Source organism: Gorilla gorilla, chromosome 18 (assembly GCF_029281585.2).
Source record: "Gorilla gorilla gorilla isolate KB3781 chromosome 18, NHGRI_mGorGor1-v2.1_pri, whole genome shotgun sequence".
In the NCBI taxonomy this organism is placed as follows: domain Eukaryota; kingdom Metazoa; phylum Chordata; class Mammalia; order Primates; family Hominidae; genus Gorilla; species Gorilla gorilla.
The window spans coordinates 121,185,617-121,200,738 of record NC_073242.2 but is presented as its reverse complement, the minus strand read 5'-3'; the positions used below and the strand labels follow the sequence as shown (position 1 = coordinate 121,200,738).

The 15,122-nt window shown below is 57.5% G+C and overlaps 1 protein-coding gene across 6 annotated transcripts in view; it reads right to left on the bottom strand.

The window, feature by feature from the left end:
• LOC134756358 (double C2-like domain-containing protein beta) overlaps window positions 1-15,122 on the bottom strand; it is a 39,833-nt gene that overhangs the window by 18,708 nt on the left and 6,003 nt on the right. For 3 of the 6 annotated variants that reach the window (XR_010131431.1, XR_010131432.1, XM_063699783.1), the window contains exons 1-4: window positions 9,844-14,427; window positions 7,796-7,905; window positions 7,130-7,256; window positions 1,309-1,466 (exon numbers count right to left, since the gene is read on the bottom strand). Coding sequence is in view for 4 of the 6 variants with exons in the window: in XM_063699783.1 (XP_063555853.1) it covers window positions 1,309-1,466; window positions 7,130-7,256; window positions 7,796-7,905; window positions 9,844-10,116 (668 nt within the window). In the remaining 2 variants the exon portion in view is untranslated. Of the gene's footprint in view, window positions 1-1,308; window positions 1,467-7,129; window positions 7,257-7,795; window positions 7,906-8,363; window positions 8,885-9,843; window positions 14,431-15,122 lie in introns of those variants that run through there. The other 3 variants (XM_063699784.1, XM_063699785.1, XM_055364663.2) reach the window with 3 other exon arrangements.

Here is a 15,122-nt window from a genome sequence, read left to right as displayed (position 1 = left end):
GCACGAGCCACTGCACTCGGCCTAATTTATTACTATTTTTAACTGTAGAGACAAGGTCTCAGTATGTTGCCAAGGCTGGTCTCAAATTCCTGGGTTCAAGCAATCCTCTCAAGTAGTTAGGGCTACAGGGACATGCCACTACACCAGGCTAATTTTTAATTTTTTTGTAGGGATGGAGGTCTCACTATGTTGCCCAGGATGGTCTCAAACTCCTAGCCTCAAGCAATCCTCCTGCCTTGGCCTCCCAAAGTGTTGGGAATGTAAGTGTAACTCACTGCACCTGCCACATACAATTTTTAAAGTGACAGAAATATGATCATGGCCATGGGAATGGTGCCCCTAGAGCTGTGCCACGAGGAGTACTGGCCTCTTCATGGTGCCAAGATGTCCCTGAGGCCTTAGTCACCTGGGTCCTTGGTGTCCCCTAGGTCAGGGCCATCCCTCTGTCATTCCCCCTCCCTGAAGCACCTGCCCCTCCTTTCTGCTGAACTAAATTCCTCCCCAAGTCTCACTTTTCCAGAGTCTCCCTGTGAGCTCACACTCATACCTACCTAGTTTCTGAAGAGCCCCGAGCACTGACGGTAGTCACTGTGGCACCTGTAGCACCCTCTCCAAAGGGTCGCCAGCTCCTGCCTGGCTCTCAGAGCTACACAGCCTCTCCTGACCAGGCTCACAGCTCCACAGCTCTGTGGCCCAGGCCACCTGGCATGGCCCCCTGAGTTAGTGTCTCTCCCCAGGCCCACCATCAGCCCTGTTGGTAGAGCTGGGTGGACTCTTATCCGCATCTGTGGCCCCAGTATAGGGCTGGGCAAATGTGGGCAGTTGCAAAGGCCTGGCAGAGTTCCTCTGCATCCTCCCCCAGCCTCCTGGCTACCCCTGGCACTGGCCCCGCCTTCTGTCCCCTCCTCCGACTCATGGCCCCTCCTGGGCCCCTCAGTCACAGAGAGGCCTGGACATAGCATCAGGTGATAACTAATATCTGCATGACCCTGGGAAGCCACTCAGCTTCTCTGTCCCTCAGTTTCCCCATCTGTGAAATGGGCTGGCCATGCTTAACCCCTGGAGTTGCCAAGGTAGCCCATCAGGGAACACGGCGCCCCTGTACCTCAGGCACTCCCTGGGTGCCTGCCACCTGGGACCACAGAGCCGGCACACGGACCCCCGTCCTTGGAGGTGAAGACGTGGCAGGCGCCCCTGTACCTCAGGTACTCCCTGGGTGCCTTCCACCTGGGACCACGGAGCTAGCACACGGACCCCCGTCCTTGGAGGTGAAGATGTGGCAGGTGGTCACATGCACGGCACACTCACGTTTTCACGTAGGGGTCCGAGTAGCCATTGGCGTCCATGGCGGCCAGGTGGGCGCGCTGCACGATGCCTACCAGCAGGTCCTGCTTCTGCGAGCTGTACTTGAGGGAGATGAGGATGCGGCCCCGCTCCTCCGGGGACTTGTCTTCGGTCTTGTCCACCTGTTGGACGGGACGGTCACTCAGTCCTCACCTGCTCCCACCCCTCTCTTGGCCGTCCTTGGCCTCCTCTTCCTGAGCCCGCCCATCCAGCTGCTGCAGCCGGGCCTGGTCACGGTCCCTGGTGAGTGGCCTCGCTGTGAACTCACAGCCCTTCTGTCATCTCTTCCCTCCCAAGGGCTCTTCCAGGGCTGGATCTCACCCACACCCTCCCTGTTCTTGGCTGCATGTGGCCTACGGTGGCCTTCACAGCCCAGCAAGGGCCAGCCCAGGGGTTGGCAACTGCAGCCCGGGGGCCAGATCAGGCCCGACGCCTGGCTCTGTGTGGGATGTGAGCTAAGCATGGCTCTTACCCTTATTTTAAACAATTTCTTTTTCAAAAAAATAGAGACAGGGGTCTCACTATTTTGCCCAGGCTGATCTCAAACTCCTGGGCTCAAGGGATCTTCCCACCTTGGCCTCCCAAAGTGCTGGGATTACAGACATGAGCCACCATGCCCAGCTGGTTCTTACTTTTTGGAATAGCAGAAAGAAAAATGAAATGAAAAATATTTTGTGACACATGAAAATGACATGAAATTCACACTTCAGCTTCCATTAACACCATGTTGTTGGAACGCAGCCTTGCCAGCTCCGTGATGCTTCTCTATGGCTGCTTTTGCCCTAAGGACAGAGCTGCACGGTGGCCACAGATTGCAAGGCACACAGAGCCTAACACTAGTGCTAAGCGGCCCTTCACGGGTCTGCAGCCCCCGGCCTGGCGCGCTCGGCTTCCGCGGACGGTCTTCCACCAGGTCCTCCTCACAGCCCGCCCTGACTTTCCCTTGGCTTTGAAGCCGGGTCCCACCTCCACACCTTTGTGCACCCTTAATCCACAGCTCCAGCACCCTCCTCTGACCTCCTCAGTGTTCACCGTTGATAAGTTCCTGGTCCTTCTGGGCCTGGGGGGCTTTTCTGACCCTCAGGGTGGGTTGGCCGTCCCCTCTGCGTGCCCACTGCCTCGGGTTTATCCTGTCATGGCCCGGTGTGGCCCCCTGCTTCCTCAGGGGTCTGCCCCAGCCCCTAAGTTCCTTGAAGTTGGAACTCTACCTGTAAATTTTGATTTTGACAGAGTCTGACTCTTGTCACCCAGGCTGGAGTGCAGTGGCACGATCGTGGCTCACTACAACCTCTGCCTCCCGGGTTTAAGCGATTCTCCTGCCTCAGCCTTCTGAGTAGCTAGGACTACACAGTCTAATTTTTGTATTTTTTGGTAGAGACAGGGTTTTGCCATGTCTGCCAGGCTGGTCTCGAATTCCTGACCTCAAGTGATCCACCCACCTCAACCTCCTAAAGTGCTGGGATTACAGGTATGAGCCACCGCATCCAGATAATACCTGCGTCATCTTTAATACCTCAGGGCTGGGCAAGGGCCTGGCACTAAGGGCCCACTGGAGGCTTGTACTAGTGAAGGCAGGAATGGAGGGACAGATGGTCCCCTGTGCATTCAACCTCATACAAGCAACTCCAGCCTGGGGGTTCAAAGAAAGGCAGAAAGGTCTGCCCATGACAATGGAGCCTGGTGGATGGAAAAGGGTCACCGTGGCCCCAGTTCCCTGAAGGTGCTTCCTGGAGCCTCTCAGGGTGCTGGATGTGGCTCCCTCAGGAGAACCCCGAAGACAGAGTTCTGGTACATTCCTCACCCTGGAGAAGCTGGGAGCCAGGTAGGGAGCCCATCCAGTGCCTTCCCTGCCTCAGCAGCTGCCAGTGCCTGCCTCTCAAGGCAGATCTCAGCTCCAGGCCTCCCCATCCCCAGCCAGCCTGATGCTTCTCCATTCCTTGCCCTCCCGAGACTACCCGGCTTCTTCCTTCTGGCTGCTGCACACCCCAAACCCTCTCTCCTAGGCCCTCAGCCCACCCAGACAAACCCAGCTTGATCCCACTCAGACAAACCCAGCTTGAGCCCACCCAGACATACCCAGCTTGAGCCCACCCAGACATACCCAGCATGAGCCCACCCAGACATACACAGCATGAGCCTACCCAGACATACCCAGCTTGAGCCCACCCAGACATACACAGCTTGAGCCCACCCAGACATACCCAGCATGAGCCCACCCAGACATACCCAGCTTGAGCCCACCCAGACATACCCAGCTTGAGCCCACCCAGACATACCCAGCTTGAGCCCATGCAGACACGCCCAGCTTGAGCCCACCCAGACACGCCCAGCTTGAGCCATGCAGACACGCCCAGCTTGAGCCCACGCAGACACGCCCAGCTTGAGCCCTGTGTCCCCCTGGATCCCCTTAGGACTCTAACAGGCTCCTCTCCTAAGCAGCCCCAGCCACCTCCTTTTGCTCACAACCGTGCCCCCTAAGCAGCCCCAGCCACCTCCTTTTGCTCACAACCGTGCGCCCCAAGCAGCCCCAGCCACCTCCTTTTGCTCACAACCGTGCCCCCCAAGCAACCCCAGCCACCTCCTTTTGCTCACAACCGTGCCCCCCAAGCAGCCCCAGCCACCTCCTTTTGCTCAAAACCGTGCCCCCCAAGCAGCCCCAGCCACCTCCTTTTGCTCACAACCGTGCCCCCCAAGCAGCCCCAGCCACCTCCTTTTGCTCACAACCGTGCCCCCTAAGCAGCCCCAGCCACCTCCTTTTGCTCACAACCGTGCCCTGCCTAACACCAAAGTGAGTCCCTCTGGCTACATCTAACCCTTTCTGGAGATGAGACTCCTGTGAGGTGAGCAGGGATGTTGAGCAGGGAAGACATACATGCCCCACTGGCCACCTTCGCCACCTCCCACGCCCAGAGCAGACATGGCTAATCGATCCTAGCATTTGCCCTGGGCTCCAATGCCACCTCAGAATCCTTTTCAACACAGTGCTCAGGCAGCCATTCCTGGTGGATCAGGCCAGGCCAGCGAGATCTCGCTATCTGCCGCTCAGGCAGGGCTTTGTGTGTGAGGGCCTCAATGCCCTGTGCTGCTTGTGTCAGTGTGTGTGGTGTGAAAATTAAACAATATAAACCAGCAGGGGCCAGGCACAGTGGCTCACGCCTGTAACCCCAGCACTTTGGGAGGCCAAGGCGGGCAGATCACCTGAGGTCAGCAGTACAGGACCAGCCTGGCCAACATGGTGAGACCCCGTCTCTACTAAAAATACAAAAATTAGCCGGGTGTGGTGGTGGGCCCCTGTAATCCCAGCTATTGGGAGGCTGAGGCAGAAGAATCACTTGAACCCGGGAGGCGGAGGTTGAAGTAAGCCGACATTGCGCCACTGCACTCCAGCCTGGGTGACATAGACTCCATCTCATTAAAAAAAAAAAAACCAACCAACCAGCAGGCATATTTTTAGCTCTTTTTTCAGGGGTGGGACATTGTACTTCGGGTTGTTTCATATGAAGACCACTGGGTCTTGCTCAGTATTGCCTTAAAACAGATAATGTTCGCAGACTGTAAATTCTAAAACCTACCGCCAGAGGCCTGGCACAGGGGCTCATGCCTGTAATCCCAGCACTTTGGGAGGCCGAGGCAGGAGGATCACTGGAGGTCAGGAGTTTGAGACTTGCCTGGCCAACATGGCGAACCCCCGTCTCTACTAAAAATACCAAAATTAGCCAGGCGTGGTGGCGCACACCTGTAATCCCAGCACTTTGGGAGGCTGAGGCAGGTGGATCATTCAAGGTCAGGAGTTTGAGACACCTGGGCAATATGGTGAAACCCCATCTCTACCAAATATACAAAAATTAACCAGGCGTGGCGGCACACGCCTGTAGTCCCAGCTACTCGGGAGGCTGAGGCATGAGAATTGCTTGAACTCAGGAGGTAGAAGTTGCAGTGAGCAGAGATTTTGCCACTGAACTCCAGCCTGGATGACAGAGCAAGACTCAGTCTCAAAAAAATAATAATAATAAAAGTACCACCAGAATGTGGCTGTACTGCCAGGGGTGCATCCCCAGCTGCACTCCTGCGGTCACTGTGAGTCCCCGAATGGCACCAATGAGCCGGTAGCGCATCCAGCAACGCCCTGATCATGGCCATGCACAGGGACGCACATGCTTTCACGAACGCACACCACACATGTGGACACACACACTGTCGCACACAGACACGTACTGACATATGCTCTTACACACAATTCACACACGAGCACACACACACACACGCTGACACCCCACGTACATACCCACGTGGTTGTTTGTTTATGCCAGTGATGAAAACTCAGGAACACTAAGGCAGGGCTGGTGTTGCTTTTTTTTTTTTTTTTGAGACAGAGTCTTGCTCTTGCTCTTGTCACCCAGGCTGGAGTGCAACGGTGCAATCTCGGCTCACTGCAACCTCCGCCTCTCAGGTTCAAGCGATTCTCCTGCCTCAGACTCCTGAGTAGCTGGGATTACAGGCATGCACCCCCACACCCGGCTAATTTTTTTATTTTTAGCAGAGACGGGGTTTCGCCATGTTGGCCAGGCTCTCTCGAACTCTTGACCTCATGACCCACCTGCCTTGGCCTCCTAAGATGTTGCCTTTCTTAAGTGACATAGACCATGTGGAAAAACCGGGTTACCTGTGGTTAGTGACTAATAATAAAACAGGAAAAGTTATATCCATCACACAAATGTCTGAGGGGGAGAGAATGTGACAAGGAATAAAATTGGATCAAATTCTGCAAAAGTAACTGGGATTCTAGGAAGAAGCCGTGGCCTCAGGCTGACTCGCCCCCGGGGCTTGACTTGGGCTAAGCTCGAGGTGAGTCCACGTCCCCGGGCCCCACTGGGGCTGGGTACACTGGGGACAGCCACCGGGCTCTGTCCTCCCAAACTTGCCCCTTGCCCAGTCCTCTTAGGGGGACAACGTGCCATCGAGGGGACCGTGCCTCCGCCTGTGTCCTGAACACTGGGAGGCTGAGGCCCCAGGATTTCTCTTGACCCCAGTGGCACGGGGGACTCCTGGCTTCACCAGCCCTATGAACCAGGTGAAGGTGAGGCCATAGACAAGGGAGGATAGGGGAGGGAAGAGGGACATAGAGACCAAGACTCAGAGGGCGTAGCTGCTGGAGCAGGCCGGGGGCAAATCTGTTCTGACATAACGTTGAGACAAATGCCATTTCTAGGAAAGGATACTCTGCTGTCTCCTCTGCGTATCTCACAGGCACTCAGGTCTAACATGTTCCAAGCGTGCTCCTTGCACGTCCTGTCCACCCATGGTCCCTGCTGAGTCCTCTGAGCACAGCAAACAGCCCCTCAGGCTTCAGTGGCTCAGGCCCCAAACCTTGGATCTGCCCTTCCCTCACCCAAGGACGTCCTATCTGCTGCCTGCACATCCGGTTCAGAATCAAGCCCTCCTACCGCTGCCAAGGTCAGGCCAGGGTTGTGCCCATCTCTCCCCATCTCCCCAGGCCTCCTGCCCTCTCCTCCCTCTTCTTCAAGCCATCCTGAGCCCAGGCCAGCGAGCCTGGTAAAATGTCATCCCCCGTGATCCCTCAGCTTAGCACCCTCCCGTGGCCACTCAGAGTGAAAGCCAGGGTCCTTCCTCACCTCCACCGCCTTGACTCTCCATGCTCACCTCCCTGGTCTCCCCTCCCCTCTCACTCTGCCCCTCATGAGTCCCATCACAGGCAGGAAGTTCTGCCTTCCCAGCACCTGCCACCGAGCCAGGTACACAGCAGGTGCTCAATCAATCCTCTCACCGGCAGCCGCTTCTCCAGGCAGATGCTGAAGGTCTTGGTGTGGTTGGGTTTCAGCTTCTTCAGGGGCACACGTGTCTCCCTGATGAACTCATTGTGCCGGAATTTGTCCTCGTCACACACAGAGATCCTAGCGGGGGCGGTGGTGAGGGGCACAGCCAGTGCCTCAGACGCACTGGGCATGGTGGAGATGTGCGCAGGTAGGGCCAGCCCTGGCTTCTCCTGCCCCAAGCCCTGCCCTGGTCTGGGGTGGGAGACGCACAAGATGCCTGGGCCCTGACAGGGGCAGAGTGTGGCACGATATCAGGCACTGTCCTCATGGACAAGTGTCCTCAGGTTGGAAGAGGGGACAGGAGAAGGCAGAACCAGTGCCAGGAGTAGCCAGGAGGCTGGGAGAGCCTGTTCTCTGGAGGGAACCACCTCCAGCACCCTGAGAGGCCCCAGGAAGCACCTTCAGGGGACTGGGGCCAGAGTGACCCTTTTCCACCCACCAGGCTCCATTGGCATGGGCAGACCTTTCTGCCTTTCTTCAAGCCCCCAGGCTGGAGTTGCTGGCATGAGGTTGAACCCACAGGGGACCATCTGACCCTCCAGTCCTGCCTTCATTAGGAAAAGCCGGGTGGGAGTGGGGGTTGGGGAGGGAGCAGGCAGCCTGGGGCCCTCACCCACCGCAGGGTCTTGCGGATCATGTCTTCATCTGTGATCCCGTAGTAAGTGAGGGTCTCGTTCCATGTGGGGTTCAGAGTGTTACGGAGAGTTTTTGTTCTGAGCTTATTTGCCTGGAGAAGAGAAAAATGATCTTATTAGCATCAAAGTGTGTGTCAAACAGAAAAATGGCCCCAGAGATGGCCACATGCTCATCTTGGAGCCTGTGAATGTGTTATCAACATGGCCAAGTGGACTGAGGCTGCAGGTGGACTTAGGGTTGGTAATGAGCTGACATTAGAATAGGGAGATTATCCTAGATTGTTGGCTGGCCCAACGTGGTCACAGGGTTCTTAAAAGCAGAAGAATGGACAGAGAAGACAGTCAGGGACGTCACCAAGGAAGGGGGCCAGAGAGATGCAATGGGGCCCCCTGTGAAGGTGGAGGAAGGGGCCACAAGCCCAGGAGGGCCGATGGCCTCTAGAAGCTGGAAAGAGCTAGGAAACTGTGGGCTCCCCGGGCTCCAGAAGGAATGCAGCCTTGCCGACACCTTGATTTTAGCCCAGAGAGAGACCACTGTTGGACTTCTAACCTGCAGAGCAGTCCGAGAGTAAACGCGCTGCTTTAAGCCACGAAGTTTGTGGTCATTTGTTGGCAGCAGCCATAGGAGGCTCATCCAAGGAGGACCCCACCTCCAGCCCGATGCCACGGGGTAGGTTCTGCAGGAGGCCTGTGTGGAACTGGAGTCTCCTTCCCAGGGCATTCCCTGCCTTTGTGGACCGTCCCCTCTGCCTGGAACCCATCCCGTCCTTGGGTCTGCCTCGGGGGTGGCCTCTCCGAGCTGGAATATTGCTGCCACTCCCTCCTCCTGTGCCAGCGGCTCTGAGCTCCTTGTCTGAATCGGTCTGATGCCTGCCACACCCGGCCCAGGCTGGGAGGTCAGACAGCCTGGGCTTCCAATTTCAGCTCTGTGGCAGCATCAGGTTCCCCACTGTGGAAAGAGCACAGGAATCCGTCTCTCCCATTGCTTTCAGGAGCTGTTTGTAAGGAGACTGCTCTTTATAAAACACTAGGGAAAGTCCTGGGGACTTCCTACAACTCGGCAGCCATGCACTGCCGGCTCCAGTCCCACAAATGAAGGGTCACTGAGCACACTTCCCTGGTCATACTCGCCCTTGGCCCTCACATCCCTGAGCCCTTCTTGCAGCATAAGGGCATCAAGACCCGGTGTGGGGAGCCCATTTCTTCCCCAGGAGTAGGTGGTGGGGCACTGCCATTTCTCCTACAGCCCTGCCTTCCCTAGAGAAGGGGGAAAGGCCCCTTCTGGGGTGGTCCTCCTGGGCTGCTGTGGGCCCCAGGCCTACCCATTTAGCCCCCACGTAAACTCAGACTCTGCCCCATGAAATTAAAAATAAAACAGCACTGAAGTGTAGGATGCACAGAAGGAAGTCTAATTAAGTTCTGACTTTCCATGGCCCAAGGTCACCTTGATGCTTTTATTTAACAGCAATTTTTCTCTCTCCTGTCTGAGATGCACCTGTTGTGCTGGTGCCCTGAGCACATGTGTGGTCGGACGCTTGGGTCATCCGGCGTAGGAATGAGGGGCAGATTCTGCCCACTTCATCCCCCTTACGGAGAGTCAGGGAACAGCCCATCAACACGTTAGATGCTCTGAGAAGTCCTGTGGTACAGAAACCTGTTTAACAATGTTTCCCCATGTTATTTAACCACGGAGTCCTTTGTTTGCACCTAATAGTAACTTCCAGCTGAGAATGCTTCTTATAAAATGCTGGCCTGGAAATTCTCCTGGGGTTTCCCCAGATCAGCAGGTAGGTAACGCTGACTCGTGAGGTCCCCAGGAGGCAACAGGGTGTGGGGCAGACTGGGTGCTCTGTGTGCAGTTGAATGGTTGAGGTCCCATCAGCTTGCTTGCACTCTGAGGGGAGTGGCAGCTGTGGGCCTCCCTGGGTGCCCGCAGCCCAGTCCAGGCCCCAAAGCGAAAGGACCAGAGTGCATTGCCTGAGGTGGTGGGCGGGTGCAGCTGGTGGGCAGGCCTGGGTGGAACCCCTCACCTTACTGGCTCCTGGCAGCAGGTGCAGCTTGACGTAGGGGTCTGCCAGCCCATTGTGGTCCATTGGCTTCAGGCCCTGGGCAGAGAACAGCAAACGGTGTGAACTGGAAATCGGGGAGATGGAACTGACAGGGCCTGCAGATGCCCTTGTCCCCTGGGTCTCCTGGCTGGGTCCATTCATGGCCCGTTTCACAGAAGCCCCCGGGCCCCACACCTCCAGATGGAGGGAGTGAGGATGGCTCAATGCTGATGCAATCTCCCCTCCCCAAAACATCCTGGCCCAGGGCAGCTGTCATGGGGCCTCTGTCAGGACAGACTTTCTCTTCTCCTCATCCTGGAAGCCAGGTGGCTCCCCCTTCTCTGAGCCTCCCTCTCCACCCCACTTTGCTCAGGCCCTGCCATCATCCTGACTCCCGTCCCCCATCTACCAAGCATGGCCTCCTGAGTGGCCACGCCCCTCACTGACCCTAAATCCACGTAACCCCGGGACACAGTCCGAGACTAGGCCCCATTTCTGGCCATATTTGCCACAACTCCCAGTCAGTCCACAGAGATCACACAAGCAGACTGGCCACAGAGGGTCCCTCCACAAGACGGCACCCCTATCTCACTTTGGTTCTTTTAGAAAACCCAGCCACGCGTGCACAGCCAGAGGCACACAGAAGCATGGACAGAGAGGGGCTTTGCTGACCTCAGCAGGCTCTTGTCTCTGAAAATTGCATTTGTTTCCTTCTGGGATGGTGCACAGGGATGCAGGGAGGCAGCTGTGGCATCTGTGGGGGTGCAGCCGGCAACCCCAGGATAGTATTCAAAGGGCTTCTACCCAGCCAGGCCGGGGAGGCAGCTCGGCGGCTCACACCAGGCCCATCTCCAAGGGAAGGCTGGGGCTCCCTCCCAGGCCCACCCCACCTCGGTTTGACGGAGCTCTGGGGGATGCGGCAGGGGCTTCCAACCACCTACTTCCCTGCCACTGGCAAAGGGCAGAGGTTTGGGGGCCTGGCTGGCTTGCGCTCCAGGCTCAGCTCCTGTTCACCAGCTGGGAAGTGGATGAGTTACTTTGCACGCTAAGCCTCAGCTTTATCATCTGTTAAAGGGGTTGGCCGGGCACGGTGGCTCACGCCTGTAATCCCAGCGCTTGAGTCCAGGAGTTCAAGACCAGCCTGGGCAACACAGTAAGACCCTGTCTCTTCAAAAAACTAAAAAATTAGCTGGGTGGGGTGGCATGTGCCTGTGGTTCCAGCAACTAGAGAAGCTGAGGTGGGAGGATCGCTTGAACCTGGGACATGGAGGCTGCAGTGAACCGTGATCGCACCACTGCACTCCAGCCTGGGTGACAGAGTGAGACCCTGTCTCAAGTTAAAAAAAAAAAAAAGGGCAGGGGTGTAATACTCCCACCTTCCTAGGGCTGGAGTGAGAGGGAGGGAGACCGTGTGGACACAGGGCCTGGCAGGCAGGGTTTGCTCCCTTCCCTGCACGCCAGGCCCCCGTGAGACGCCGGAGAAGTGGCTGAGGTCTGCTGGGTGCATCTGAGCTGTGCCCTGCACTGTGGGGCTGCCTCTGGGACAGGGCCTGGCTTAGTGGCCCAACACGTGCTCAAGGTGACAAGGCTGCTCTTCCAAACCCAACTCCCTCACCCTGCCTTGCACCTCTCCCACCAAGTGCCTGAAGCGCAGAGTTCTGGGAATCTGGTGGCCTGGCCTGACCAGGCGGTGCCTGACTGCTGTGTCTTATGCTTACAGTCCTTATACATTTGTTTGTTGTAGCTTAAAATGTTTCCATTTGGGCCACGTTTCCCGACACGTTTCACTTACAAACCTCTGGGCCACCACATGTTCTGGCGTATGTCTTTCCAGTGGCTCTCGTGGTCCCACCTCCGTGCCCCGAGACACCCGTGGGAGCTAGGCTGGGTCGAGGGGCGCTGTCATGCTGGGACGGGAGTGATGCCTGCTCTGTCCTTCAGACCCCGGGACTGTGACGAGGCCCCTGCTGCTGCTCTCTACTCCTCCACCCGGCAGTTCCCTGAGCACCCTGGGCAGCCACACATTTCGCCAAAAGCAAAAGGACCAGCAGGCACTGCCTGAGGCCCTGTCACTGTGCTGCCACCAACTTCTGTGCCCAAACAGGCAGCTTCCCTGGCCCTGACCCGGGGTTCCGCCAGTGCCTCCACCTTCTGTGGGGCTGGCCTCCCATGAAGCCTGACCTCTGTCCACGGAAGGGGAAGGTGGGGAGGCTGTTTCCAGGGCAGGGAGCTGCTAGTGGGGCCCTTGGGCACATGCTCCCCAGCTTGGGAGTTGGCAAGAGACATAAACTGATCCCATGGTTTAGGGGTGGGCCTCACGGGAGGTGACGTGGTTTGGCAGTGTCCCCACCCAAATTTCATCAGGAGTTGTACTCCCATAATTCCTACAGGTAGTGGGAAGGACCCAGTGGGAGATAACCGAGTCACAAGGGGAGGTTTCTCCCAGACTGCTCTTGACGTAGTGAATACGTCTCACGAGATCTCATGGTCTGACACTGTCCTTGAGGTAGTGAATACATCTCACGAGATCTGATGGCCTGATAAGGGGAAACCCGTTTTCCTTGGCTCTCATTCTCTCTCTTGCCACCAAACATGTGAAAAGTGCCTTTCACTTTCAGCCATAACTGTGAGGTCTTCTCAGCCATGTGTAACGGCAAGTCCAATAAACCTCTTTCCTTTATAAATTACACAGTCTCAGGTATGTCTTTATCGGCAGCATGAAAATGGACTAATACAGGGGGGATGGGCAGAAGCAGCCCCGGGGGAGGCCCTGGCTGGTACTGGCACTGAGGGAACAGATGGGGGGTCTGGCTTTGAGAGGAGAGCCTCTCCCCAAAAACCTAGCCCTGCCCCGCCCTGGGCCTCTCAGAGGCTGTTGCTGGTGAAGTGTTCAGAAGAGGAGCTTTCTAGTCTGAAGTATCATTCAGCCTGAAAAGGAAGTTTTGACACGTGCTGCAATGGGGATGAAGCCTGAAGACATTCTGCGGAGTGAAAGAAGACAGACTCAAAAGGACAGATCCCGGGGACTGCAGACTCAAAAGGACAGATACCGGGAGACTGCACTTACATGAGGTCCCTAGAATAGTCAAATCCATAGAGAAGGAAGCCAAATGGCAGCCTCCCCAGGGGCCAGGGGAGGAGGAAGGGGGAGCTGTTGTTTAATGGGTCCAGTTTAGTTTTGCAAGCTGAAGAGGGCTCTGGAGATGGGTTTCACAGCAGTGTGAAGGTGGAAGGTACTTAGCACAACTGAACTGTACGCTAAAAATGGTTGAGCGCTGAGGGAAGAAGTAAAAAAAAAGTGGTTGAGGTGGGAAATGTATATCTGTGTATTTTACCACAATAAAAATAAAAAGTCTCCCAGAACTGGTAGTGCCAGGGGCCGCGTGTTAACTCATTTAATGCTCACAACAGGCATGTAGGGCAGGGACAACCAACCCTATTTACAGATGGGCAAACTGAGACTGACCCTTCTAAGGGGGGACAAGCAAGGGTGCACCCCAGGGTGTCCAGCCCCCACCCTGGCCCTCCAGAGGCCAGCCCTGCTTCAGCTCACCCACCTTGGGCCCCTCCCCACACCCCAGCCCAGAGCCCCAGCTCTTCCCCAGCCTGCACCACCCCTTCCCTACAGAACTGGATTTACACAGAGAAGGAACTGGGCCTCCCACCCCCACTTCTGATACCTGAGGGATACAGCCCAAAGTGGACACACACTTACATGTGTGCACGCACGGTACCACACATGTACACACAGAGACACACATACAGCCATGTATGTGCATACACACAAATGCACCTGGAGCTGGGAAGGGAAGGCCCTGGTGTCTGGCATGGAGACAGGAAGGGGTGGGCTTTGGCCAGAGTGGCCTGGCAGCCGGCACCTCTCCAGTCCCCAGGCCTGGACCACCTCTACAAAGTTGGACAGAGGGAAAGGAGGAAGGGTCTAGCTTGGTCTCTACCTTGGCACAGCTGGGGTTTGACAAATGCTCAGTTCTGCTCCTAGGGGTGGGCTGGAGCCCCTGCCAGGCAGGGCTGGACATGCCCTGAGTCATAGCATGGGTGGTTCTAGAGGAGAGGGCAGGGGTGGGATGGAGCGTGCAGGCCTCTCAGTGCCCTACCAGGGCCCTGAGGCTGGCGTGGATGGCACTCACACCTACCCATGGCAGTCCACATGTGGCCCAGGCTGGGCTGGGGGACAGCCTGGGGTGGCACGCAGTAGCCTGTCCTGCTGGGTGGCCATGGTGCCAAGGGCAGCCCTCGCTGCCAGGCTGGGAGGAGGGGCAGGGGGCCTGCAGGTTGGGAGGCTGGGTGGGGCTGGGCCCAGGCAGCTCTGTGGGAAGCCGCTGGATCTGAGCTGGGCTGGCTCAGGCCCTTCCATGGCACTACTAGAAAGACTCTACTGGCCAAGCAGGCCCTTACCTTGCGAGAGAACATCAATTTTGGCACCTTCCTCCCACAGGGAGCGATGGGGTGAGGGGAAGGGAACAGGACAGTTGAGAACATGGAGCTGACACATGCTTGAGCGGCAGAGCCAGAGGGGAGCACCAGGGGCCAAGCCAGGCTGCAGAGGGCAGCACCAGGGGCCGGGCCAGGCTGCAGAGGGCAGCACCAGGGGCCGGGCCAGGCTGCAGAGGGCAGCACCAGGGGCCGGGCCAGGCTGCAGAGGGCAGCACCAGGGGCCGGGCCAGGCTGCAGAGGGCAGCACCAGGGGCCGGGCCAGGCTGCAGAGGGCAGCACCAGGGGCCGGGCCAGGCTGCAGAGGGGAGCACCAGGGGCCGGGCCAGGCTGCAGAGGGCAGCACCAGGGGCCGGGCCAGGCTGCAGAGGGCAGCACCAGGGGCCGGGCCAGGCTGCAGAGGGGAGCACCGGCGGCCGGGCCAGGCTGCAGAGGGCAGCACCAGGGACCGGGCCAGGCTGCAGAGGGGTCCACAGGCACCCACAACCCCAGCCCACGTAGTGAGGCTCAGAGGGCCTCTGGGCTCAGGCCCTGGACACCCTGCCTGGAGTGGCATCGGCCTCCTACAGTGGCTTGGCTTCCAGGGTGCAAAGTGGGGTCCCCACTCCTCAGGGCGTCTGGGAGGCCTGGAGGCACCAGCACCCAACCCGCCCTCCCTTGGCCTGCAGGACAGACATCACCCTGCTCCTCTCTTTGCCTATCAGCAGCCCCTCCCCAGGCTCGAGGGTCCTCGGTCCAGGCCTTCATCTTCCCATTCTCATCTGTTTCTTTGCTCCCCGCAATGCCTGACTGTCCAAGGCCTTTCTTGG